The 27,267-nt window shown below is 44.8% G+C and overlaps 1 protein-coding gene across 9 annotated transcripts in view; it reads left to right on the forward strand.

Moving 5' to 3' along the window:
• Positions 1 to 27,267, forward strand: part of Arhgef7 (Rho guanine nucleotide exchange factor 7) — a 130,123-nt gene that overhangs the window by 73,023 nt on the left and 29,833 nt on the right. For all 9 annotated transcript variants that reach the window (XR_013423536.1, XR_013423537.1, XM_078016342.1 and 6 more), the window contains 4 exons: positions 8,535 to 8,623; positions 15,170 to 15,264; positions 15,499 to 15,594; positions 23,019 to 23,141. Coding sequence is in view for 7 of the 9 variants with exons in the window: in XM_078016342.1 (XP_077872468.1) it covers positions 8,535 to 8,623; positions 15,170 to 15,264; positions 15,499 to 15,594; positions 23,019 to 23,141 (403 nt within the window). In the remaining 2 variants the exon portion in view is untranslated. The remainder of the gene's footprint in view (positions 1 to 8,534; positions 8,624 to 15,169; positions 15,265 to 15,498; positions 15,595 to 23,018; positions 23,142 to 27,267) is intronic.

A 27,267-nucleotide genomic window follows, 5' to 3' on the forward strand; every position in this document is an offset into this window, starting at 1 on the left:
AGCAGGCAGCCGGGCACCGTGAGTTACAAAGTTCTCTGGGTTTTACTGTTCATTTTTGGTATCTTGTGTATATAACATTCACCTAGCCATTCTGTCTGTTTCTGAGTGTGTAATTCTGTAACATTAGTCATGTGCATGTTGTTGCATAACCATTACCTCTGTCGGCCTCCACAAGTTTCTCATCTTCCTGATCTGAGGCTCTGGCCCCAGGGAGCACTGATACCCTGCTCCCCTCCCCAGCCCTGTACCCCCTACTCTACTTTATGTCTCCAAAGCCAAGCAGCTCATATAAATAGAAACATATTGTTTGTGTCTTTTTGACTGACTTGTTTCACTGAGTGTAATGTGCTTAAGGTCCATCTGTGTTGTAGCATGTGTTGGAATTCCCTTCTCTGCATGTGTATTACCTTTGATTGTCTGCTGATGGGCACTTGGGTTGCTTTTGGGTCTGGGCTGCTGTGTGCAGTGCTACAGGTATGTGACTGGTCAAGTCCTTGTTTTCACAGGTTAGGTACAGGTGCTCCTCGGCTTTCAATGGGGTTGTACTTTAGGTAAACCAGTTGTAAGTTACAGTATGGTAAGCCACCTAACCTGCTGAACACCATGGTTTAGCCTAGCCTACTTTAGACATGCTCAGAACATGTGAACCAGCCTGCAGGTGGGAGAAGAGCGGAAATTGTAGCATACAATGCTAACCTGTGGAAAGACCAGGTTACATTCTTGAGTACATTCTTACTGAAAGTTACTGCTTTCACACCATTGTAAAGTCAAATAATGGTATGCAAACCTTCCTAAGGTCAGAAGCCATCATCATGTATCCAGAAATGTAATTGCAGAGCAGGTGGTACTTACGTGCTTTGGTTTTGAGACCCGCCATGTGCTTCTCCAGTTCTTGTACCTTCTTGCATTCCCAGTAGCAGTGTGTGAGTGCAGTTTCTCCATGTCCTCTTCCAGTTATGTTTTCAATAACAGTCATGCTGTTTTATATGAGGGCATATCTTCTTGTTGCTATTTTTATAGTTATTAATAGTAATAAGCAGTATTTTTAATTTTTACTACAAAATCAACTTGGCCAAAGATTTTTTGGCTGCTTATTCTCTGGTTACTATAAAGTGTTTTTTATATGTGACCTCAGTCCTTATCATAACCCCAGCAGACAGGTATTGTTAAGATCTTAAGCGGGTAGGAAACATAAATTTTTGCAATCTTTAGAAAAGTTGCTATTCACTTGTGGAATCAACTGAGTAGCAGTAGGTGAAGGTGATGGATATGTGGTTTGGTTTGTGACTCAGCTGGGCATCCAGGCTGAGCTTTGAGCCCAGCCAGCAGTGTGCAGTGCTGCAGGTATGTGACTGTGAATTTGCTGAGAACAAAATTGTGCTGATTAGGTTAGCAGCCCGCCAGCCCCAGCCCCAGCATGTGGGGACTTCGTCCTCCTGGGCCACCATTGGGAGAGAACACCAGAAAATGGTCCTCATGGAGCTAGGGAGTGGTTGAGCCTTTGGGAAGGACCTGGCCCAGTGGGAGGCAGGAAATGAATGGGACTGAGGAAAAGCAGTTTTTCCCAGTGGGAGGCAGTTGTTCAGTCTGTTCTTTCAGCTAGCCATGTGGCTTTCATTAGTTCTTACATTGACTACTCTTAAACATTGCTTCTTTCTAATTTTGAATTGTAGTAGGCTGCAGATGAAGGGAATGTCCAGGTATTTCTCCTGTGGCTTTTTCAGTTAATGCAGCATAAGAAATGACACTGAAGGTGGGTTTGTGAGTCTCAGAGTCCTGGGGTGCCTTGTGGGCGTGATTTTCAAATAGATTTGAATGCCCTCACTGTCGTCTGTGGGTAGCTGTTTGCTGTACAGCATGCGGTTACCCATTAAGGTTGCAGACATGTGTCCTGATGTGTTGCAGGCAGGCCTCGCTTTAGTGTGGAGTGGAGGCCTCAGGGTTAGCAGTGGCTGAGGAAGCTAGGTAGGAGGGACCGGTGAAAGGAGTGTTCTGTGTTGACCTCCCTCAGGGGCAGCTGTGACATTCTGCCCTGCCTAAATTTCCATGTTAGTATCTTGTTTCTGAGTGTGTGTGACCAGTTTAAATCTGTGTTTGTGATACATTAGTATTAAAGATGCATTGTTTGTAGGGAACCACACCATATCCATAGTTTATGTACCAAATGGAGCGTGAGTAGGTTGGCTTTGAAATTTTTCTGTTTTTAAAAATATAAGACACCATTATTTGTTGTCCTTTATTTGACAGTGAACCTAGGGGAATGACTTCTCATCTAGTGTTCTGTAATCATCCGAGTATGCTGTTAGAAAAGTCAGGCCAGTCTGATTCCAAATGTGGCAGCTGAAGCAGAAAGGTGGGAGACCACTTCTTTTATTCTCCCACTATAGCAGGAGGATAAAATTCTAGGATTGCAGTTACATTCAGTGTTGCAATTTTCTTGATAGTTCATTGCCTTTCTGATGGAGTAGGTTTCTTTTTCCAAAGGTATGTTTGATTCAAGCATTGTAATTCATGGTATAATTGGTGCTGAATTTGCTGAAAACAAAATTGTGCTGGGTTTGAAGCAGACTTCGCTAACTGTTAGATCATTTCCTTGTGAAACAAAACCCTGACTTCTCTTCAATTGAGTTTTTTTTTTTGCTATTACCTTTTGGGTTGATTTCCAAGTAGTTTTACTTTGTAAGCAAAATCTGAGGGCTGCTTCTAAATTCTGCTGTTTAGGTTGTTTATCTCCAGATAAAGTCTCTAGATTGTCTCCTTAATCTTGGCTTTGGGGGGTGGGGAGTGTGCATAGCCACAGGTTATGCCCTCTTGTGGTTAGACTCGGAAGTGTTCTTGTTGATTTTTCTGCTTTTAACCTGTGGATGGTTTCTTGTTTGAAATAGTTCTGCTTTGAAGATAGATACCTTTCGAGTCTGTATAATAATCTTTATTTGGTGTCAAAAGTGCTGTAGATTATTCCTGATGTGTACAGTCTTGTGGAGGTATGTAATTGTTACTTAGCATTTATGTTCTGTGTGTCTTTTTTTGGATGTGTAAAACTCATGTGTTTTACCCGTGTGTGTGTGTGTGTGTGTGTGTGTGTGTGTGTGTATGTTTTACACATACATAGGCTCATAATATGGAATTCCCTACATTGAAGGGAGAAGGCAAGGGGAGAGCACAGCAAGGCCTGTTCTGGGATGGAGAGATGCTAACTTCTGCTGTTTTTGAAGTGGAGGTGCTCAGTAGTACACACTCCCCAAGTGTCTCTTAGATGGTTATTTCAAACGTGCTGACTCTAATCCTTGCATTTCTGGACAGCCCATCTGTTGTGCAGGAGGGGCATTTCCTCTGAATGTTAATTCACACTGTGGCTTCCTGAGTTTGCCACTTTTTAATATTTCCTACTCGTTTTTCATAAACAGTGACAGGACATGCTGCTGAGTTTTGGGAACAGGACAGGATGACCCAGGACTTTGCACCCTCTGCTGCAGAAGAAACTTATACTGCAGCCCCTTCTTTCTCTGTTGAAGGTAGGGTCCAGGCAGGGACCTGTTTGCAAACAGTATTTTCCCCAGTGCACCCAGAATATAAAGGAGTCATCCAGATACAGATGATTTTGTTAAGAGCATAGATTGGAAGATTCGAGCCTCTGAGGCACATGTGGAGAGCACAGTGCTAGGTATCAGGATCTGGGACTAGATGGTTTGGAATCTTTGGAATCTCAGTGCAAGTATTCATGCAGCTTAACAAACCAGTGTGCACTCACCCCAGCACAGATGTCACAGTGTGTGGTGTGACTTGTTCTGTATGGCCATCTCCTGATGACAGTGACCAGTCATCCTCACTTGAAGGGGAGCATCCCATAGATGAGAATCATATATAGCAGTTTGTAGTCAGGTCCTTAGTCTTTCATTATGAGAGGCATTCTTTCCCCCCAAAGTTATTCTTATTTATGTTAAATAATACAAACAGGTCATATAGGATGTAGGATGGAAGTACCTTTGTAATGTGAAGCAGTGTCCCCTATGCTTCCAGGCCCTGCCCAGTGGCAGCCTTTGCTCAGGCTCTTCTCCCCCTTCCAGGGAGGATGTGGAGGTTTTATCTCCTGTCTTGCCTTTTCCTCCTACCTCCTTGTGCTATTTTGCTTTCATATTCCTCTAGTTGGTGATGCTAGTGATATAGGCCATCTTGCGTCTCATCAGCATTGTGTGCTTCTCTCTCGCTGCTGCTGCGACACAGTGACTTAACATGGCCCTGTTCTTTGCCCTCCTGCTTTCTGTCTTTGGTCAGCTATATTTTCATATTGCGTTGTCAAGACTGTTAGCAAGTGCATCTGATTCTGAGACTACAACCAATACCCATTCGGCGGCACACATGTGAGTGAGCAACCTTCTGCATTCGTAGGAATGGAGAAACACCGTAGTGGGAAAAGCAACAGGGTTTTTAATGAATTATGAGGCACAGCGGGAGCAGCCTGAATAGTGCCTGAGGTGAGGGAGGGTAGTGGTCCCTGTGCTATCTGCTGACATCCAGAACTGAAGGCAGGCACTTTTGTAGAATGCAAGAGACTTAGAGGAGCTTCAGTCAGATGCACCGGTGCTGTTTGGCCTCTGATTGAAATGAACTGACTACCAAAGTTGTTGTCACGAAAAACAAGGAGGTTTGAACACAGATGAGCCATTAGAAAAGACTAAAAGTTACTTTTTTTTTTTTTTTTTAGATGTGATTAATAGCCTGATAGTAGGGTTTTTGCTTAAAACTGAAAAAAGGTCACTCTGGCAAGGTGAACATTAAACTATTGATGGATAAAATGATGCCGTTTCTGGGGTTGATTGTATATTGTTTCCAGAAAAGAAAAAAGGGGTAATATATGGTAAGATTGGCAAAATGTTAATGGCTGTGTAAGCTCTACTTTTTACTGTAGTAAAGTTAGGAGAAAACAGTAACTGCACAATTACAGCATTTTCAGAGACAAATCAGAAGTAATTGCTGTCAGCAGCTCATCCCTTAGAGAAGAGGAGACTCAGCACCTGATGGAGTCAGGACCTGGGAACCGGGAGGGTGAGAGTGGATGGTGAGTGGGGAGTTGCAGTCTCCACAGGGCAAAGGGCACATGGTGACTTCCAGGCAAGGGGAAGAGGAGCAGAGGGAACAAGGAAGACCGGGAGGGAGCCAGGAGAATAGGCCCCTGGGCAGGGCCGCGTGGCAGTCTTGTGTTTGGCCTCCTCTTGGCCATGTAAGAAGAGGCCATCGTGGCCCAGCCAGCTAGCACCTTCCAGTGCTGCTGCTGTGGCTTGCCCATGGCTGACCCGCCTCAGCGCAGGAATTAGGCTTCTCGGCTGGGGAAAGGTCTGCTGAAGCCTGCCCCTCCTCTTCCCTGTGTTCTCATGAAGATCCTGTGAAGGCCTGGTTTTGGTTTTTAACGAGTTTTTCATTTTCCTTCTCCTCTCCTCCCTCCACCCCTCCTCTCCTCTCCCCTCTTCTCTCTCTCTGGTTTGTTTCACAGACAGTGTTAATTTTGAATACTTCCTCAAATTGGGAAACTTTGGTTCATGGATTTCCCATTCACCTGTGGTGTTAATGGGTCCATTGAGATGTTCATTTGAGTGATCATAGTATTTATTTCTAGAAGTTTTGCTTCATTCTTTTTCAGTTGTTCTTCATGTTCAGGTTACCTTTTTCACTCATTTTGGTCCCTCTCTTCCTTGTCATTTTAAACACACTTCTTCGGTTGTCTCGTTTCTGCCTTTTGGGAACTTGGCTCCTGTGCCTGTTGCAGCCCTGGGCTCAGGCTTCATTTTTTCAGTGGCTTACACTCCTCAGGCAGGTTTCTTTGGAGGAGATGTATGTGGCTTCATGGTTCTGGGCCAGTGGACGAAAGCACCTAAGCTGTTTTTCATGGGGCTCACCCAGGAGGTTCTGTTGCATTGGCCCTGCTGGGACTGGGACTGGGCTGTGCCTTGCCTCCATGTGTTGGCTATGGCCCTGCCAGGGGCCAGGATGAGTTACCCCCTCTCACAGGTGGAGCAGTGAGATTGTGGGCGCTTTGGGACTCTCCTCACTTGTTTTTCTTTCACACATCTGTGTTTGAATTCTCTTGTATTCAGCGTAAGTTTTTTGAGTTTATTGCAGGAAAGAGAAGACCTGCTATATCAGGCAGCCCTGGGAAAGTGGCACTGAATTCTGTCCTCTTTATTTCCCCACACCTCAATAATAGCGAGTTTAAATAACTTTTAGCTATAAGGTGGGCTAAACATATTGTTTTTGCAGGGAACTAAGGAGATTGAATGTTTGGGGACCAATTTCCTGGTTATATGCATTTTTTTCTATTATGAATGACCATAACTTCACCTGTATTACATTTTTGTCCTCCATTTTTTGGTAGAAGCTACCAAAGGACCCTGAGGTTGCCTACTGCCTGCCCTGTTCTGTTGACATATGTCCCCTCCTGGATTGACATTCCTGGATCCCAGACACTTGGCATGAGCATGCAGATGAGTGACTCCTGTGTCAGGAGGAAGGGGCGGCCTGCTGGTTGTCCTTGGAGGGGATCTACCTCAGCTGTTTGTGTAGTCTGCTTCCTGTAGGACTGCTGTGGACACTCATTGGAGGGGTTGTGGCCTTTGGAGCCTTCTGTTAACAACTGACTGCAGGGCATATTCTGGAATGTGATCAGGAGACCTGCCTGCCTCAGTGCTGTCCATGTAGCAGCCCCAGAGGGAGAAAAGACAGTTTGTGTGGGATTACTCTGATTTGTCTCTGTTTCCTCTTTGTACCTTTTCTATATTTTTGTATAAAATGAGTAGCCTGAACCTTTTTAATTGAAAATCTTTTTCCTTAATGTTTTCATAGGAAATTGAGTCCAATTAACTATTGTGTTGAGAATGAGGTATGTCTTAAGTTTAAATAAAATATCAAATTCATTATTTTAAGATACAGCAGATTCAAGGTTATGCTCGTGTAGTTAACCACGCAGGCATAAGTACTAATATATGTGCTCTTCTTGTGTGGTTTAGGGTCAAGGTGGCTTTGAGTTGGCCTTCAGCCATTTCACCTTCATTGTCCCTTTGTGTTTTGCTCCCAAATTGCAGACTTCGAAGATGGAAAAAAACATTGTTCTCATGTAAAAGTGTCAGTCTTCTCTAATAATTACCTTCTTAGCATAGGAGGAGCCGAGTTTAGGAGGAGGGTGTGTATAGAGCAGGTCGTTTTCCTTGTGTATTACTTGCATTTAGAAGCAGGTTGTTTTCCCTCCATGGATTGAGAGAGTTCTTTCACCTGGGAAGGGCATCTTCAGTTTTGTTCTTGACATCAAGGTGCTCAGAAAGGTAGCAAGCACCTCCAAGGGGAAGCATGCTCCAGGTTGAGGGTTGTGAGTTCTTGGGCACTTTGGGCTTGTCGTTGTGTCTGGAAGACATTAGAGATGCTGCACAAGCAGTTGACTTTAGAACTTGCAGCTCGGGAGTGTTGAGTTTGGCAGGTGCTGCCTAGAGCCCTGTGCATGTGAGATTGTGGGCAGAGGAAGAGTGGAGGGCCACTAGAATTGTGGACAGGTGCCATCACCTCATACACCACAGGGACCGGATGTGTCCCTGCCCAGTATCAGGATTCACACAGCAGGATTCTTTCAGGGGAGGTGAGGCATGAGGGGGACTGTGATGTAAGTCCCCTAGGAAATATTCAGAAGAATTTCTTGGTAGAGAATATGGAAGAGGCCGCTGTCCCAATGTGATGCCTTATCCTGTAGCCCCAGAGGGCCAGTGATAGATGGATCACAGAGCCAGTTAGACTTGTACCACCGGCCCCTCCCCACAGAGCCAGTAATAATCAGGGTGCCAAGCACACCTGAAGGCAAGCCATGGGTCAATATGGATGGGCAGGCTGCGGAGAACCCCTGGTGGACACCACACACCGACCTGCATGCCCGCTGCCTATGGAACCATCACAGACACAGGCATGCACTGCTTCTGAGGAGCAGACACTCCTTCACTCCTACTCTGCCAGGGGTCTTGGATGTGTGCTGAGCTCTCACACGTCCCAGCCGCAGCCCGACTGCGTCTGACGCCGAGCTGCAGCATGGTGCTGCTTCCCTGGGTTTGCCCCTCTTCTTTCCTTTCTCTTGTCTCTCTGCTGGTTGGGAAGCCTTGTGCGTTCTGCCCACTCGGAGTCCCGAGAGTTGGTCTAGAACCAGGGTCTCGATGTTCTGATGTTTGTCTGTACCTGCCAGCATTTTCTTTTTTGTGTGATGTTTTGTATTTAGGATGCTGTGAAGCTATATGCGAAGCTCACCTCTTGTTTTTGGCTGACACTTGTGAAGCATAATTTCTCATTCATTTCCAATCCACAGCTGAAGAACTGGGCCATGACCTCCACACATCCAGCCAGAGGGAACCTGGTCTATGTGCTAGACCCTTCCCTCATCATCTTTTCTGGCTGGTTATTTGAGCTGAGGCTGCTGGGTGAGCAGTCGTGGGTGCAGGAGGGCTGGGCCAGCACGTTTTACCATCTCTGGTGTTGGCCTGTAACACTGCTTTGTGTTTTTATTCCAGAGAAACCTGTGTCTCCCAAATCAGGAACTTTGAAGAGCCCCCCCAAAGGGTTTGACACAACTGCCATCAACAAGAGCTATTACAACGTGGTAAGTTATGGAGGACATTTTTACAAATAACTACTGCTCCTTAAATATTTATGAAACTTAGGAATGTGGGCTACATGGAAGGAAATAGAAAGCTTTCACTCTTGGCACATAGACAGAACCATCAGTGGTTCTGCAGAGTGTCCCCTTCTAGTGTGGGTGTGCTTCATTGTGTTTTGGAATTGTACCCTGCTCTTGTCATAAAGCATAGCATTATTTCCCCAAGCATTATTTCCCCATAGTGTCAAGTAGATTTTCACAAATGAGATTTTAGAAGGTGTAGAATATGATTTAAAATTGTTATATGCATCAAGTTGCATTCTATTTGAATTTGGAGTGGAATATAAGTACTTTAAAGATCAATGTAGTTTCTAGTGTATTTTGTATTTTCTATGTAGCCTTTCTCTAGGGCCCCGCTTTCTGTGTTTCAAATGGTATGGAATTAGAGGTGTGTCTAGACTTCATGCATGTTAAAGACAAGTGTTTCTGGATCTTGAAATTTGCTGTATTTTGAAATAATATGATAACGATAATATGTCGGTTGTGTTCACCTGTATCACATAATCCTCCTTTGTCCCCAAACAACTGCATATGCCAGGAGTAGAGTTTTTATTAGATAAAACTATTAAATTGCTGGGATGATAGCAGCAAAGTAAACTTTCTAAACATACATGTATTTTGAATTCTATGGAAAATGTGCATTTATTTTGTTTAAACCCCCCCCCACCCAACACACACACACACACACACACACACACACACACACACGGACTCATGAGGGCTTTGTATTTTTATGGTATGGTAGCAGCTGATTAGTGTCTTTGCAGCATCCCTTTTATTATGATTGTTTTCTATCCCTGAATTAAGAAATGGTGAATGGTCATATTTGGACTTGAGTGGATTCTGCTGCATTGATTCCACCAGTCCTGTGCTGGGTCCTGCACACTCGGTGCTCTCCTCAGCATTCGCCCCTGGCTGCTGCCATATCTTATTATACAGCAAGTTGGCTGTGGGGAAAATTTAGTGTGTTCAACAGATTATTCTGTGGTGCTCATGATGCCCAAGCACTGTCAAAGGCATGGGCCCAGGTGCTGTTCTAGTGCTGGATGCACTGTTTCCTCTCACCTTCCACCTCTGTCTTAGGGCTCCTCCTCTTTATAAAGTCAGTTCTTCACCTCTTCTGGCTAGAAGGCCTCTCTGTACATCATGTTCCTTTGCTAATCAGTAGACTTTCTCTTTTTTCTTTTTTGTGAGTCAGGTCTTTCTCCCACTACAAGCTTGTTCTTTGAGTCTCAGCCTCTATATCTTATTTTCCTTCTTTCTACCAATCTCCATCTCATGAATTTGACCCTGATATCGGAGTGCTGCCAGTTTTAAGAATGTTAGACTCTTCTCAAAACATTTGCTCCCAGTGGCTCTGGAGGCTGAGACAAGAGGATCGAGAGTTCAGAGCCAGCCTCAGCAAAAGCTAGGAGCTAAGAAACTCAGTGAGATCCTGTTTGTAAATAAAATACAGCATAGGGCTGGGAAGGTGGCTCAGTGGTCGAGTGCCCCTGAGTTCAATCCCAGATATCCAAAAAAAAAAAAAAAATCGTGACCTGAAAGTGTATGGGCTTCCCTGCCTTTTGCTTTTAGCTCTCTGCTATGTGCCCCATAGTATGATACAGGGTAAGGAGTTCAGGTCTTGGGTCTATTGTCTTTGCCACTTAGCATTGGAGTGGCCTGGGGGTAGCCTCCCACTGCCTGAGCAGATAGTGGTTTGTGAAATGAGGTGGTTGGTTATGCTGGCCCTAGCCTTGTAGCATGAGGAGGATCAGTGATTGGCTTTGAGTACCCAGCAAAGTGCCCGACCCCCAGAGTTTGCATGTGCTAGGAAGAGCACTTAGAAGCACTGGGGACATATATTAGCTGGGATTACATTCCATTTGTGGGAAGGTATCCCAGTTTCTTCTTAGGATGATCAGTGAGACCTGTTGCTGGGGTGATCTGCTCCTGTAATTGCCTGAACTTGGTGACTCTGATAGTGAAAGCTCATTACTGCACCACAGTGTGATGATAGGCAGCTTCCTCTTGGTGATCCCAGAAGGACCTGAATGCCCCATCCTGGAGAGTGGGACAGGCTTATGTCACCTCCTGTTGGCCATGAGCATGTCCTTATTGACGAGCGAATTTGTTTGTTTCTCTTTTTAATATTTTTTCGTTGTAAGTGGTCACGATACCTTTATTTATTTATCTTTATGTGGTGCTGAGGATCAAACCTGGGGCCTCACATATGCTAGGTGAGCGCTCTACCACTGAGCCACAACCCCAGCCCGATGAATGAGTTTCTTATTTTGTCTGCTGACTTGGGAAGACAGATCTGTGTCCTGTGTCTATTGATGTCGTGTTTTATTTAGCAGCTGTGCACTTATGTCTGATGTCATGGAAAGGCAAAGTGGCTTTTGCCTTTGGAATGCTGCACGTGCGAAGCATAGGCTATGACCCACTAGTTTAATCTACAGGTACGTAGAGCAGATGCATTTCTCTAACAAAGACCACTGCTTGCCTCCTCACCTTCTCCTGTGCCCCAAAGGAGTGTTCTGCCTGTCTGTTTCTCTTGGGGTCTGGGAGGTTGCTGGTAGCCTTTGGATGACAAGCCAGCAGGAAAACTGAGACTCTAGTAATAGGATGTCTTTGGTTTAACCCACCATCACTAGTTCTAGGTCCTGGTTCGCTTCATGTTTTACTTTCTACTTGGTTTTTCTTCTCAGTATTCCTTTTAAGTCCTGCTGAGTATAATTATCTGCCATGTCCAGGAGTTCTGCAGGCATGCAGCTTGATTCTCTGTGGCTTTCCTGGGAAGTAGCTCCCTTGTGTATCTCACCATGTTTTCTGTGGGAACTGGATGCTTGCAGTCTTCCCTGGCAGATTGGCTCTTTTAGTTCTCATGAAACTGCCTTGTTTTATGTAGACTGAGATGGCATGCATTGCAGTTTCTGGTGGTGGTGGGGACCTGATGGGGGCCTGATAGAATCAGCTGAATACTCTTTAGTGAATGAAGAAATGCTTGGTGGAGGAAAAGGCTGTCTTGTGAAACAGAGAACCCCCTCTTAGACGGGTCCCTCAGGAAGAGGCTCTGAGCAGGGTTCCCAGCTTGAGTTAGGAGATGTCCGGGTGGGTTGGTAAGATTTCTTCCTACCTTAAGTCAGTGACAGATGCTCTTGGTTAACTATAAATCCTTTAAATCCTTTTTTATAGAAGAAACAGGCTGACCCAGCTCCCCGCCCTGCAGTGTTGGTGTGCTCTGCCTGCTGTGGCGTTGTGCATCATGTGGACCCACAGGCTTTTGTAGTAGCTGTTTTTTGATAAACCTTTAATACTGGAAGAAGTCTACCCCAAGACCCTGTGAACTCCCAAGCTTACAAATATCAAATAACACAGTTCTTCTAAAGGATACACTAAAAAAGCAGAGATGCTCATGTGCTCCCTCCACATCTCTTTGAGACTCCATATTATTAACAGGTATTAAGTATGGAGTTGTTTTTAAGGACAAATGGAGGTTAGCAAACTAGCTGATATCAGTAATGGGGGTTACTCTGTGTTTTTTTAGAACCCATAGATTATGGAGCCAGTGAGCTCCCTGCCTTCCTCATTGTAACCTTTTGAGAATTTAAATAGACTGGACTGAAAGGTGTCACTTAAGTGACTTTTTTCACTCTTTGTGATGGCTGCAGGCAGGGGCTGGTTGAGAGAGAAGACGGTTTGGAATAGTTGTACGTTTTTAATTTTTTGTGTGTTTATGATTAAGGTTATTTTATGGGCATTTGGCTTTAGTTTAAGATGATGGTAATGTTTTATCTGTATGGAACCTAAAACAATTGCCTAATGTTGTTTCTCATATGTAAATCATTAATTAATTTATTTAAGAACTGTTAATGACACATAAAGCATGCAACACTACTGAGATTTGTGGTCATAGTTGTAGCTCATTCGCTGCTTCAGTGGCATTGCTGATAAGGTGAGTTTCTGTGCGTCTGTGAGGCACAGGAGCCAGTCCTTTGCACTCTGATTTGCTTTGAGGTTGACAGTGTGGGGATGTGGGTGTCTGCTGAGGCCACTGCTCTCTGTGGTGCCTGCGGGACTGTATGATTCTCTGTGCCTGGCCACTCAGGGCCCGTGCCCCTGCAGCTATCTTAGAGAATCCAGCTTTTGGGTGAGTGTCTTTGCAGTCATTTTGGTGCCTTTTCCTGGGCAGCTTTTGTCCCTGTGTGCTGTACTTCAGTGCTGTGATTGAGGAAGTGTCATTTTATTTTACTCCTATCTCTACTAGGGGAATTTTTTAGTGGCTGTTGTCTTTATATTGCGTAGGAGAATTTTTCTGACTGAAAACAATTTTGTGTTTTCAAGCATGCACTGAGTAGTGTGGGCGAGAGGTCTCCAGTGTTTGTAACTAGGAAGCTGCCTCATCCTTCTGACCTCTACTTTTAAGTTGAAAAAGGACTTCTCATAATGCATAACAGATTTTGTTTTCATTTCTGTTTAAGGACGATTGTGCTTGACTCACTTTTCCGATAGTCTCTGATCAGGTGTGGTTCTGAGTCTCATTCCCCTTTGACTCCACCCCCACCAGCTATCCTCACAGGCACCAGAACAGTGTTTTGATGGGCAGTCTGGAAGCCTCAGAGGTTGCCCTGTTGGATGGCTTGGTGTGTACGTTTTTCACTGAGGTCTGCATTTTCTTGTGGGGACTATGCTCTCATCGCAGTCTCAGGAGCAGCAGTAGACAGAAGAATGACCCAAGTCATATGTGTTAAGGCTGAGGTTTGAATTTAACTCTTCTGACTTAATGTCTCAACCTACATTAGGTTATCAGAAGATAACCAAGTGCTCAGTATCTCAATTACTCCTGTACGCTCTCATTTGTGTGATGGATTTGGAAAGATCTGTTGGTTTTGCGAGACACATAGCACAAGGAGAAAATGCATGTACTATGATTTTCTGGTTAAAACAATACTGACTTTCTAGTAGAGAGGGATAAAAAGGTTCAGTTAGGGAAGGGACTCTGACTCCTATCCTCCTTCCCTCAGGTGCCCAGAGCAGCCCTATATTGCAGGCAGTGGCAGAAGGATGCCAGGTCACTTTTTGGCTCTGCTGCTCACCAGCTGTCTTATGTGGGTAGGACAAATTAGCTTCTTAGAAGGAAATGTGTTTTTGCAAGGATCACAGATACCATATGCTTGGTGCTAGGCATGTACGGAGTGTCACTGCTTGGAGAACCCAGTCCATCAGAATCCCATGATCAGTGGCATTCCCTGGGCTGTGGGTCACCCTTCTGCCTCCCGAAGTTCCCAGGGGGGGCACCTTTGCTGTGGGTGATGGCAGATGGGGACCGTTGCTCTGCTTCAACTCTTTTGCACTTCATCTGCCAGGTTTTAGGGATTAACTAAATTTTGCTGAATTTGCCACACACACACACACACACACACACACACACACACATTTAATTTTAAGGTTTAGTTTATTATTTAAGACTAAATAAATTTATTATTATTTAAGGTTAAATAGCATAGACCTTTTAAGTTGTGCTGTTATTTAAGGTTACTTTATTATGATGTCTTTAAACAAAGTAGTAGCTATTTAAAGATTGTTTACTTGGGCAGACCTTTAAGTTTTAGTAGATGTGGTATGTAGGATGATACAAGACTTTACCACATTCTCTAATCAAAGTCTTTAGTTCGCAGGAGTTGATTTCAGTTTTTCAGATTCAATCTAAAGAGTAAGTGTCTTCCATTTAGTTGGGATACTTTTCGCTTATAAGTGTCTCTTACCAAAAGGCTTGAGACATGAACTGTTTGAGTTGGGAGATTTTGTATTTTAGATATTTGCATAGATTTTACTAGCATTATTTATTGAAACCTAAAATGTTCCAAAAATTTAAAACTTTTCAAGATCTGAAACTTTTCAATCATCATGACTGTGTAAGAGTATGGAGCTCTTTGGTTTTTGAATTATGCTTACCCTGTATATTAAAATGCATGGATTTTAAAGATACAGCTTTGACAAATGCATTTATCTGTGTAACCACTACCCAAATCAAAATACAGAACAAATCATCTAGAAATTTATCCCGTGTCCCTTTTCCCTTCCCCACCCATCTTCCACCCCATTTTGATTTCTGTCACCATAGATAAGTTGTGCCTGCTTGTAGACTTAATGTAGATGGGGATGTAATACTTCTCCTGCATAGCCCTGTGTGTAGACGGTCATCTGTGCATTCCTCTGAGGACCATCCTTTTCATCTAAATAGATGTGGCCCTGCTTATTTGATGATGGAATTCATTCACGTTCATTCTATTCATACCCGTGCCAAGTGTGGTTGACAGGAAGATGAAATCTGATGGGTGACCTTAGTAATGATTTATGACAGGGGATAGAAGTTAATCCAAGGAATAATTACATTCAGCACTTTAGTATTACCTAGAAGCCATATGTAAATTGAACAATGGTTATGAATGTCCTAAAGTTCACAAATCTTAGTGTCAAATAATGCTTATTCATCATTTATTGTAGGTGCTACAGAATATTTTAGAAACAGAAAATGAATATTCTAAAGAACTTCAAACCGTGCTTTCAACTTACCTACGGCCATTGCAGACCAGTGAGAAGTAAGTTAGATGACAATTGCATGCACCGTTGGTTCTTACCTTAGGCTCTTCTCTTATACTCTTATTTTTGGGAAGCAGAAGTTGAAATGATGGAGTGGAACTCAGCAGCGGAGTCTGCCTCAGACACAGCAGTGTATCTGCTAGGTTAAGACTGCAGCAGGACCTGGGCTGGGAATCGGGGGAATGCAAGCCAAACTGTTGACTAATTTTTATTGTTATTTTTCTTGGCTCTAGGTTAAGTTCAGCAAATACTTCATATTTAATGGGAAATCTAGAGGAGATATGTTCTTTCCAGCAAATGCTTGTACAGTCTTTAGAAGAATGCACCAAGTAAGTAAGATGCTGAAGTTTACAAAATTCAAATTGGTATTATTGGAACCAAATGGATCAAGTTTAACATCATTTTAGAATTCACATTTCTGAAGATGCAAACTGCTTATTTTATATCCTTTGGGAAGATCTACCTTTATAGTTAAAGCTGTATTTTAGATAATCTAGTTTTTATAATAGAGATCTTGAAAGAAAGGGGAAAGTCTTGACAAGGTTGATATATTTTTTTTTTTTTAAGGGGAGGGAGGGTTACGAGGAAGAGGCTGAAGAGGAACTGGCCAGGAGGCCACAGGTGGCTCGGCTCCGCATGTGCCACCATGTGCTGCAGCAGAGGGGGATCGAGAAGGCTGGCGTTTTCCAGCACGGTCTTGTAATTGTGACTTGTTCCTGGCCTTTAAGAAGCTGGTGGATGTAAAGTACCATATGTGTACAACCTACTGTCAGGTGTTTTTTTAGAGTTTATTTCATTTTTGTAAGTGGCAAATAGCCCCTTAAGGTGAACTTTTTATGTAGGCCCACCATTTATGAACATCTTCTTAATGTGTCCTAGGCACTGACTTCGCTCTCTATGTATTAACTTATGTGACCCTGTAGATGACCCCATGGGGGAGCTTTGTAAAGGTAGGAAGGTCTGTATACCCAAGGGGCAGGGTGATTGGCCCTGGGCCATGGGAATGGTGGACTCTGATTTGGAGCCCAAGTGGTCTCCCCTTTGCTTAATGTGAAGGATGAACTGATTCTGAGAAGCCCCTCCTACTATGAGTCTTGAAGTATGGTTTTGAATCTGGTAGTTAGCAACATTGTTGCCAGTGGGCTCTATCCATCTGCTGCTCACCCCTGCCCTCTACTGACCTGGAGTGGACTCTTCTTGCTGCCTCAGAGGAAAGCCGCAGGCCCAGCCAGGCCTAGAGCCCAGGCTATCTGCTCATAGTGGGAACGTGCTCAGCCTCATTTCGGTGGGCAATTTGTAGGGAGAGCTGAAGCAGCATATGCTCTCTGAGTATAGTGTTGGGAATGCAGTTTTCCTTTAAAATATCACTTTAGGTGATGGAGAGTTCTTTACACTTGCTTTATTGGAGGCACATTAGACTGTGATTTAAAGAGCTTTTCTTTTGATACCATTCTCACTAGTCAGGGGTATGTAGCTGTGGCTGTAAAATGAGTTCTGGAGGATTGTGGGACTCTGGCAGAGCCTCTAAAGCAAGGCTTTTAAGTGGGGGACTTGCTTGTGTATTATTGTGTAAAGCAGGTTAAGTTCTGCTGAAAACAGAATCTCCAGGTTGTTCTCTTTGTGGAATGTTCTTGCTGTCATTCCATGCTTTACTTGTGTTTATTTTGGTATTGACTGCAATGCTCTTCTAATACTTAAAGCTATGAAAACATACCAGCTCTCTAGCTCTTTGTTAAGTATGGATGCCAACATATAGGCTGGCAGTCAGTGGGGGTGCAGGGTTTGCTGGCAACCCTGCTCTCTCCCTTGCCCCCCCATTCTCTCATTTTCTGCTCTCCTGCCCTCACCCTGTTCTGGTGACCTTCAGGGCCACAGCTGGCTTCTCACAACCCTGCATGATTACAGTGTCTCCTAACTTCCTCTCTTCTGCTTTGTGTCACATTGTCATATATGGGACACTGTTTCATCATGAAGTTACAGAGGCTTGTGAATGGTCCTACCAGAAGAGAGAATAAGCTCTGGCCATCTAGAAACAGTTTACATAATGCCACTATTAATGAAAGACATTAGGGAGACACATCCTTCAAAGAAGTATCAAAAATGAGGCCATTGTGATGCTGGTCCTGGGGGCCACAATTGGGACAAATGGGATTATAGTCATTCATTTTGGTTTTGGGGCCAACAAGAGCAGACTTGCCAACAGATTGCCAGGCCTGTGGCCATTATGGTGTTGGCACTTGTGACCCCACTGTGAGTAAGACTAGGAGACTGGGGCTGGGGCTCGGGCTTAGCGGTAGTGCACTTGTCTGGCATGCACGAGACACTGAGTTCGATCCCCAGCACCACATAAATAAATAAAGGTCTAGCGACAATTTAAAAAATATATATATATATATACATTTTGCCAGAGGGAATAGTTGAAAGGTGACCCTGCTCCAGGAATAGGGCGGCTCTGGGATTAGGGCGGATCCTGCTGCCTTGGGTACAACGCAACTACTTTGGAGTTGAGAATTGGCGCAGAGCCTGGTGGAGGGAGTGTGTTCCCGGGAAGTGTTTGTGGAGTGCTGGTGAGAGGTCGGGAATAAAGAGTTGCTGTTTGAACCTACAAGGCTTTGTGGTGGCTCGGTTATTTTGTGCCCAGCCAGACTGTGGCCTTTGGTGGCCCGAGTTAACTGTGGTTCTCAAAGTATGTGTGTATATATATATGTATGTATATGTATATATATATATATATATATATATATATATATATATGAAACTGCTTGTGAAGTCTCATCTCTGAAGGTGTCTGTGTGACATGGACAGACTGTGCTGGGTTCACTGAGAACAGGGACACAACTGAGGTCTACTCAGGTCCTAGTTTCATCTTCCTGTTGATCTCAGCCTCATCTGCAATGAACAGTTAGTAAACTGAGTCCTTTCCTCATCTCTGATGAGTAGGACCAATAGGAGTAGGTGTTGTAGGAGCAGAAATAGAAGTTCTCTAGTTTCTCAGGTATTTTGCTGGGACCTGGCCATATTTTTTTTTGGAAATTAAAGCTATGAAAACATACCATTTTTTTTTTTTTTTAAATGGCCAGGTCCCAGCAAAATACCTGAGAAAGCTTCTATGGACATCCTCTTTAACCTCCTGCTGACGCTATGCTGTATGGCATGGGGGTAGACATTGTGTGTGGCTGCCACGGTCTTCTGGCTGTGTGGTGACACCACCACACGTGCTTTTTACTATGGCATTGGCTTGACTGGAGGCTACAGGTGGGAGGAGCTAACAGGGTGCTTTTCTATGTAGCTACCCACGAGCTGTTCTCCACCTGCCTGCTCTCACACCCTGAGAAGCACGAGAGAACCAGAAGAAGATTCTCTGTTTCAGTTCTCAAGTCACATTCTGTGCTCACATCTATGAGCTTGTTGGTTGTCCCATGAGTCCTTACCAGATGAGTAATTCATTATGAAGCTGTCTAGTAATCCAGTGCTGGTTCTGTATTCTTAAGAGCTAGTTCATGCCTAAGAGGTAACAGAACTCTAGTTTAGATTCAGTGTAGCAGAAGAGAAAAAGTCACTGGTTATTGTTCCTTTATGCCTGATACTTACTCTGATTTTCATCAGTTGACAAATTTGAGACATGAAATCCATTGATCTAGACTTTGGGTGTGGTCTTCTTTTTTTTAATATTTAGTTTTTAGTTGTAGTTGGAAACAAATACCTTTATTTTATTTATTTTTATGTGGTGCTGAGGATCAAACCCAGGGCCTCTCATGTGCTAGGTGAGTGCTCCACCACTGAGCCACAACTCCAGCCCCGGTGTAGTCTTTTTTGAGTGGATCCAGAGCTGTGGCATTGAACCAGGTAGGGGGTGAAATCCTAACAGTATATGCCTGTACTGGGCAATGTGTACACAATTGTAGTAATTTAACCCACGTGAGATTATCTATCTCTAATATTGTCCCTGTGCATCTCTCTCTCTCTCTCTCTCTCTCTCTCTCTCTCTCTCTTTTTTTTTTTTTTGGTGATGCTGGGGATCGAACCCGGGGCCTTGTGCATGCAAAGCAAGCACTCTACCAACTGAGCTATATGCTCAGCCCTTGGTGCCCATCTTTATGCAGTAGTCTTCAGTCCACTTGGCTAAGCCTCTTGGGGTCCTCTCTCATCCTGGAAGCCACCCTTTTCTTGGCGTTTCACCTGTCTGAGTATGCCTTTCACCTGCTAGATGGCAGGACCTACTGTTCTCAAAACACATGTATCTGTGTGTGTGGATCTTTAGGGCAGGTGGCCCTGGTTTGTCCTTGTGCGTGTGCCTCTGTTGGGTGTGAGCCCCTGACTCTGCCTGCGTGCTCCCAGTGGACACTTTTCCTCTGTAGGCTATACCCGTTCCTCATGCCCTGTCTCCTGTCCAGTTCACTGGTGCACTTGTTTTGTATTTTCCAGAAAGATGGCGCTTGTTTTTCTAAGGCAAGAGACTACTCTTACTCTGCTTTGTTCTCCCCAGTGCTGGGTAATGGTGCTGAATGAGTAGTTGAAGCTACTTTGCTGTGGCAATTCTGCCCTGCAGGCAGAAGGAGCTGTGGCGAGTCCTGAGAGGCTGTCAGAACCCCTTTGAGTGGCTCACACTTTTGGAAACACTTTGACTTCAGTTAAGGGTGACTATATCAAAACGTAAAACCCATGCTAAGTGTGTGGCCCACTCAGGGTTTGGAAATGTGGTCTGGTGAGCTAGGATGCATGTTCCCTGCAGGTGTTTCCTGGTGTAGTGGCTGCTGGCTGCTACAGCCGGGAAGCTGGAGTTCTCCTTTTATTTAATTTCAGTTAATTTCATGTAGCCATCTTTGGCTAGTGAATTGGAAGGCAAAGAAGCACATTGGAGGAAGCTGGAGGGCAGACCTCCCTCTGTGTGTGGATCTGTTCATCTCAGCCTCCCCTAAAGGCATGATGGCCTTGCTATTGCAGATGGTACTGAACTTGCTACTCCCAGAAGGTACTTCCTGTGCTCCTGGGAGCTTTCTTTTGCTGCTCTGGGTAGGGACCTGTTTGCTCATATACACAATTAAAAGAGAACTCCATGAGAAGAAAAAGATGAGAATTTGAAATACTCACAGTGGACACCTGTCTTTTTACATGGACAGCTGTTTAACGCTCCCCAGGTCTTTTTGTTTTCTGCTTTTTGACAACTTTGTATTTACATCTGTGAATTGTTTCCACTTGAGAAGCAGCAAGCAGCGGTCAGTGTCCAACACCAATATCTCTTTTCTGCCGTGTGTTTTAAAACCACATACTTGCTGAAGTAGAAGGGAAGGCTAATGGCGGGAGCCAGGAGAGAGGTGCTGGGGGCTTACAGTGTTACTTCCCTGTCTTTCCCACAGCCATCCTAGGACAGGCTTTAGTAGGTCAGGAACAGCCTTTGAGCCTGTAAACAACAGGGATGAGTGAAGGTTATGGAACAACAGGGAGAAAACAAAGGCAACGTGATTTTGAGTGTTTTGTACTTTGAAGGAAAGACTTTTCCTAATACTCCTGACTCTGTTCTCCCTGATTACATGACTTTCTCCAGTTGGTACTTTGCAGTCTTGGGTAGAGGACCATTGCTGGGGTGTGGGAAACCAGAGGAGACTTGTCTAGAGACTTGAAGGGGTCAGAGGCTAGCAGACGCTGTTTTGGGTCCTGGCTGCAAGGTAGCAGCATAGTTAAAAAGCTCAGTGTGCTATGGTCTAGATGTGTCCCCCAGTCTCATCTGTTGAGACTTAATCCTCCACTAGATGATCTTCGGAGGTGGGGTCTTTTGGAGGGGATTAGGTCCTGAGGGTAGAGCCTCATGGATGGCATTGTCATCCTCATAAAGGAGGGGCTCAAGAGCCATTCCCTCTTGGGCTGTGTGAGGATGCAGCCATGAGGCACCACCTTAGAAGTAGACATAGGCCCTTCCCACACACTGGATCTGCCAACACCTTGACATTTTGAGAGGTGGGTCCTTATTTATAAAATCACCCATTTCCAAGGCCTTTTGTTATGGCACCAGGTATGGACTGAGACAGCTTTTACTGAGGGGGTAGTGGAACAGAAGTTGCATTCCCTGCCCAAGTAGGCTGGGCCTCATCCTGGGGCACATACACAGCCCCTACTGTTTTACTCTGTTTTCCTGATTCCTGGTTTTAGTGATGTGCATCCTCTAGGTGGGTGGTCAGCCCAGCCTCCTGCTTAATAGATGACACTGGATTGTGGACTCAGGATTGTACCCACTGTTACTGTTGTTGGCACTGGTTTGGGGGCTCTGATGGTGGGAACCTCCAACAACTCTGACTCCAATCTTTGTGAGAACCTGTGTTTCTCTCTTGGAGCTTTTAGTAGCTGTGTTTCTAGGGTCCTGATTTGGGGCGTTTGTGTTTCTCTTGGGTCTGTTTTCACCCACCATGCAACACTTGGGGTGCTTTCCGTCTGACTCTGTTCTCCCTGATTCCATGACTTTCTCCAGTTGGCATACAGCATGTGTCTTTTATCCTTTCTGCTGTTTTGAAGATTTCTTGATTCATTTGTGCTTACCTGCCTTTGTTTCCATGTCTGGAACTTTTATCCTGATGTGTCAAGGCTTACTCTGGTCTTCTAATTTTCTTTGCCTTTCCTACTAATCTGGAAGATTTTTAGAATTTCACTTTCCAATTTCCTATTGACTTTTTCAATTCTCCTGTCATTATTTTATTGCTAGAATGCTTTTTAATTTTTGTTTTGAATGTTCTTAATAGAATCCTTTCCTTTTTTTCATGGTTGCAGTATCTTTTTTTGTTATTTTTACTTCTGGATTAATTAGACATATTTCAAAAACTTTTCTGCTCTCTGGAGAGTAACTGTCACTTCTTTTTTGTTTTTATTATTCTCATTTTCTCTCTCTCTCTCTCTCTCTTTTTTTTTTTTATTTTCCCAAAATCTCTTGTTGGTTGTTGCATGTCTTCTTATGGTTAAGGCATGCATGCTAAGTGCCCCTTGTAACTAAGGCACACATGCTAAGAACACAGGGGGAGGGACTGACACTGCTCCAGCCTAGCTGATTCTCATGGTGTTGAGGAGTCCCTGGCATTGATATCTTTGGGTCACTTTCTCTGGCTGGAGTCCTCAGAGAGCAGGATATGATCCTTCTTGTCATTGTGCTGGTGGGCAGAGACTGTTTAGGGTGCAGGGAGGGCATGTGGTGTCCTGCTTGCAGAAGCACCCTAAGGTCTGGATAGACAGGTGGGCTTCAGCTTGTTGGGTCTGCTCAGCATTGCACTGCTCACTGCGTCTCTGCTTCCACAGCAGGTTCTAGCAAGTTTCTGCCTTTAGCCACGAGCTGTCACTATGCGTGGCCTTGATTGGGAAGGAGGGGCACTAACAGGTGTATCTGTCTTCAGTCTCTGCAGCCTGAAGTGAAAGGTGCCTCTTGGGCTTTTTCTTGTGCCAGCCTCCATGCTGCTTCCTAGGAAACTTTACAAACAGATAACCACATTTGGTAACTCTCTCTTTTTATGCAAAAATTAAAGGCTTTGTGAAATCAAATTTTCCCACTGCCTGAAGAACTTGGGCTTTGTCTGGTGTGCCAGCCTGATAGTCTAGAGCTGTAGGAGGGAGCCTGAGAGTGGAGTTTTTTTTGTGGCGGACCCTCCTGCCTGCTCAGTTGGAGGTAGGAACAAATGGGTCTGGGATTTGTGATCCTGCCTAAATCCACGGGTCACCTGTCATTCAACCCCTTTCCTGTCTGTAGCACTGACGCTGTCTCCTCCTGTGTCTCCAGGTCACCTGAGGCCCAGCAGAGAGTTGGTGGCTGCTTTCTGAACCTGATGCCACAAATGAGAACCCTGTACCTTGCCTACTGTGCCAACCACCCATCTGCCGTGAGCGTCCTTACAGAGCACAGGTCTGTTCACTGAGATGTCAGAGCAAAGGGAAGACCAGCAGCTTTGTGCTCCCAGATAGACTGTGATACGCAGGGTGATTTCATTTTAATTGCTTCTCAGAATGAGTGCTCGAGAAACTTTAAAATGGTACTTGGTGTTTGTAAAAGAAGAGGGTCCTTTTGAAGTCACCCTTCAGCCTAACCCATTTGGGTGGTGGGTTGGAGGAGCTGGGAAGCACTGGGGCTTTGTCCATCAGCCAAGTCAAGGCTGAGGGACTCTGAGTGCTCCTGGGTTGCAAAGCTGAAGGATGGAGGCTGTATGAGGAGAGTCCCATTTCAAACGAGGACTTGATTGCGCAGATAGAGCAGTGCATTAGAGACCTTTACCTTGAGCCTTTCAGACTGTAACAACATTAGAACATGTAAAACAGAACATGTAAATTTTCTCAAAGGGATGAGGCATGTCTGTCTCCTGTTACTGGGGAGAGGAAGTCAGGTAGCTGTCCCAGTGACTGAGGAGCTGCCCGGCTCCAGTGACTGCTGAGTGCTAGTGATGGCTTTGTGCCGGATGACCATGTGGATGACCGGAGGGCAGAGATTTGGTTTCTGTTTCTCAGAGAAGCACAGTATTTTTATTAATGTTTTAGAGGTGATTTCATGGTTTCTTTCAAAATTGGCAATTCAGAAGTTTTTTAAAACTGTAATTGGAAAAAAAAAATTCAGTAGCATCAAGAGAAATGCCATTGTGCTTCTAATTTCCAAATTTAACCTGGGCTTATTCTTAACATTTCCTTTTAAAACACAACAAGCAGCTTTGATGTGCTGGCCTTGCTTGTCTGCTGGTCTGCTGTGGAGGCTGCAGTGTCTGCAGAGTCCCGTGGGAGCCGCCTGCTGCTGCCTGTAGGCCCAGGGCCTGTGCCTCTGGGCTTTAGGTCCCTTTACTGGAAATCCTGCTCCCAGGGCTGTAGTAAGCTTTGAGCTGGTCTGTATGTACAGACTGGTCAGATTGGAGCGAATGTGATAAAGGTACATTGTTTTATTGTCTGTTAAAAGAAGTAAAGTGATCTGGGTCACCTGTGCTCAATGCAAAAGGATTAGTTGTTCATATTCCCATTGGTGTTGTCCTGAAGTGAAGCAGCCGCCTTTGACAGTGTGAGGAAGGGGGTGAGGGGCTCAAATGCTCAGCAGCTGTGGGAAAGGGAGATCTGAGAGACCCATCCTTGCCACAGGCAGAGGCCATGTTAGCCACGCACTGTCCTAAATGTGCAAAGTGTGTATTCAAATATGTGCTGTACCATCAACTTCAGGAAATTACAAATTAAATGAAATTTCCATAAAAGTGAAAAGCAAGTATTAAGTTTGTATGAATGAAAATGTTCAGAAGTTATTGATGCAGTGATGGGAAGAGGTCCACAAAAAGCAAGTGGAGTGTTACAGAAAATTCTAAGATCTTTTCTGTGTATCCCCCCACCTCTTCTTTGGAGAGAGGCTCTCCTGTAGAGAAGATTGAGAGCTTAGAAAGGGACGGGTGCACAGTCCTGGCAAAGACTTGTAAGGGTTTTTCCTGTAGAAACAAGGGTGTGTGGAGCAGTTGAGACTTGGGGTATCTTGAAGTGTAACCCTTTCAGGTGAAATGCTCACGGGAGTGCTGTGTCTACCCTCTTGTGTGCTGTTACCTCAGCGACTCTATTGTGTCTGAAAGGTGAACACAGCATTTTATCAGAATGTACTTAGAGGAAGGAGTACAGATAAGGTTGTGAGCAAGAGCCTCCAGGCCTACTGCATGTGGCTGGCATGCTGAGCATGGAGTGGGAGTCTAGGGTCGCGTGCTGGACGGCAACCCTGCAGCAGGTGGCTCCCAGGGGCTAAGCCAGAGAGGAGAGTCCCTCAGATCCAGCAGGTGCTGGCAGTCACAGCAGTGCACAGTGCCCGTGTTCCTTCCTGCCTCCCCTGAGCCCGGAAAGTTCCCCCTTTGTCTGCCATAGATTATGCCCTGCTCCAAAGTGCACTTGCATTCGTTGAGATGGCGAGTGCTCACGCCTGACAGCTGCTGTCAGCACTCCTGTTGTTACACTCAGAGTCTGAATGGGCAGCTCTTCTGTCTTTCAGTGTGAGTGCCTGTGAGCTACCACACCGCAGGGTGTCCCATCTGGTCTTAGGCTTGAGCCTAGGTTTTGAGGACTGGTGTGAGTGTAGTGCGTTGAAGCTGACAGTCTTACCTATGCACGGGTTGCAGCATGTGTGGGAACCTGCTTCCACCCCCCTCTCCCCGCAGATGGTTGCACCCACAGCTCCCAGTCTTTGGGTTGTTTTTCTGGCAAACACATGCTGGTTCCAGTTCTGCAGAGCTCTAATGCCTTTCCATTATCATGGGACTGCAGATGCTTATCTTCATAAATGGGTCTGTAAAAAAAAAAAAAAAAAAAAGACTTTCCCCTCAGCTGTTTGCTACTCTTTGCTTGGCCACATAGTTCTTTTTACCTTGTTCCCTTGTTGCCATGGTGTCATTTCAGTAGGTGCAGAGGAGGGAGACTGTGGCTGCTGGCAGCAGTAGGAATGGTGCCGAAAGAATCATTGTTTTATCCCATAGCTGTAACCACCTACTTTGTTATAGTACTAAAAACCCTATAGAACGAAGCGTGATCCATGAAGGCTTATACTGTTTTCTTTCCTCTTGAGGATGTGTACACATGTTCTGGAATCATAAGAGTGTTGTGTGGATATTACAAGAAGCTACTTTTGCTTGTTAAAATTTCACTTCATGTTTTTAGTTTTAGGCAAGTTTTGAGGGAGGTGATGAGCATAACTTGTTCAGTTTTGTTTAGTTTTCTGCCATGACTATACGAAATTTGACTTTTGCTTTCTATCTTGATGGAAAAGACACGGTATAGATTATGTTTAAAGGAATTGAAATACTGTTTTAATATCATAAAGACTGACCTTTAAGTGTGTGTTCATTTTAGATAAATGTTAGTAAAATAGAAATTTCTCCCACTTTACTCCTGCTTTCGGGCCTGGCAGAATGAGTGATTTCAGGAGACCAGCTTTTCTCAGTAAGACTCTGGGGGCTGCAAGGGTGAGCAGCAGTGGTGGGGGTCTGGCTCAGCTAGCAGCAGCAGCCTGGGCAGTGCACCGCGCCAGCAAAAGCATGTGCTCCTGGGTGTCTGAGCTTCTTTTCTTGCCCTGGTCCTGAGGGTCTGCTGGCAGCAGTGCCCTTAGTGTGGAAGGTTGACACCAGGGTGGCAGAGGGCCTCTGGTTACCATGGTAGTGTGGCTGTGTACCCAGGGCCTTGCTTGCTGCTCTGGCTTCTGCAGCAGCATGCCTCTGGATGCACAGTGTGGTGCTGTCCAGTGGGGCCCGCATACTTCACTGAACTTTCAGTTAATCCAGCCCTGCAGTTTCCCTGGGAAGATGGTGTCTAGAGAGCACAAAACCAGACACAAAGAAGTTGAGATGCTGCCTGTGAAAAGGTTTGTCACATACTCCTAGAAGTAGTTGAATAATTTTGTCACACACTCCTAGAAGTAGTTGAATAGTTTCTCTGCTGATAATTTTTTTTAAATTGTATCATCATGATAGACTCTTTCTTACAGGAGTAAAATAATTACCAAGCCTCTTCTATATATAGAATTGAGGTAATGTGCATTATGCCTGTTAATTTGTTATAACTGGGATTATGTAAGGTTTCCCTTTTTTATGGTTTGCTTTGATTTTGGTGTCAAATGTGTGATTTATGTATATGTGTAGGAGTTCTGTGCATCACCCTGGTCTCCCGGGATGTGACATGGTAACTGAGGTGTGGGTACTACCTTTGTCTCCTGGAACTTGGCATGGCTGGGTGGGAGGTTACCCTGGTCTCCTGGAACACGACATGGTGGCTGGGGTAACACCCCAGCCTCTAGGGACTTGGTACGATGACGAGGATGGGATATGTCACCCTGGTCTCCTAGGATGTGGCTCCCTTAACTGTTGCCCCCCTTTCTCACCTATAGCTGTGGGGCTCCTGATGTCTGGATGATGCATACACAGTGAGGGATAGCCTCCTTGAGCACTAGCAGGCACCTTATAGGTCACCTGTTCTGTGTCGGCAGTCATAGATGTTGGTGACAACAGTCCCACAGTGCCTGCTCATTGATTCCTGTTGAA

The sequence above is a fragment of the Ictidomys tridecemlineatus genome, chromosome 6 (assembly GCF_052094955.1).
Source record: "Ictidomys tridecemlineatus isolate mIctTri1 chromosome 6, mIctTri1.hap1, whole genome shotgun sequence".
Taxonomy (NCBI): domain Eukaryota; kingdom Metazoa; phylum Chordata; class Mammalia; order Rodentia; family Sciuridae; genus Ictidomys; species Ictidomys tridecemlineatus.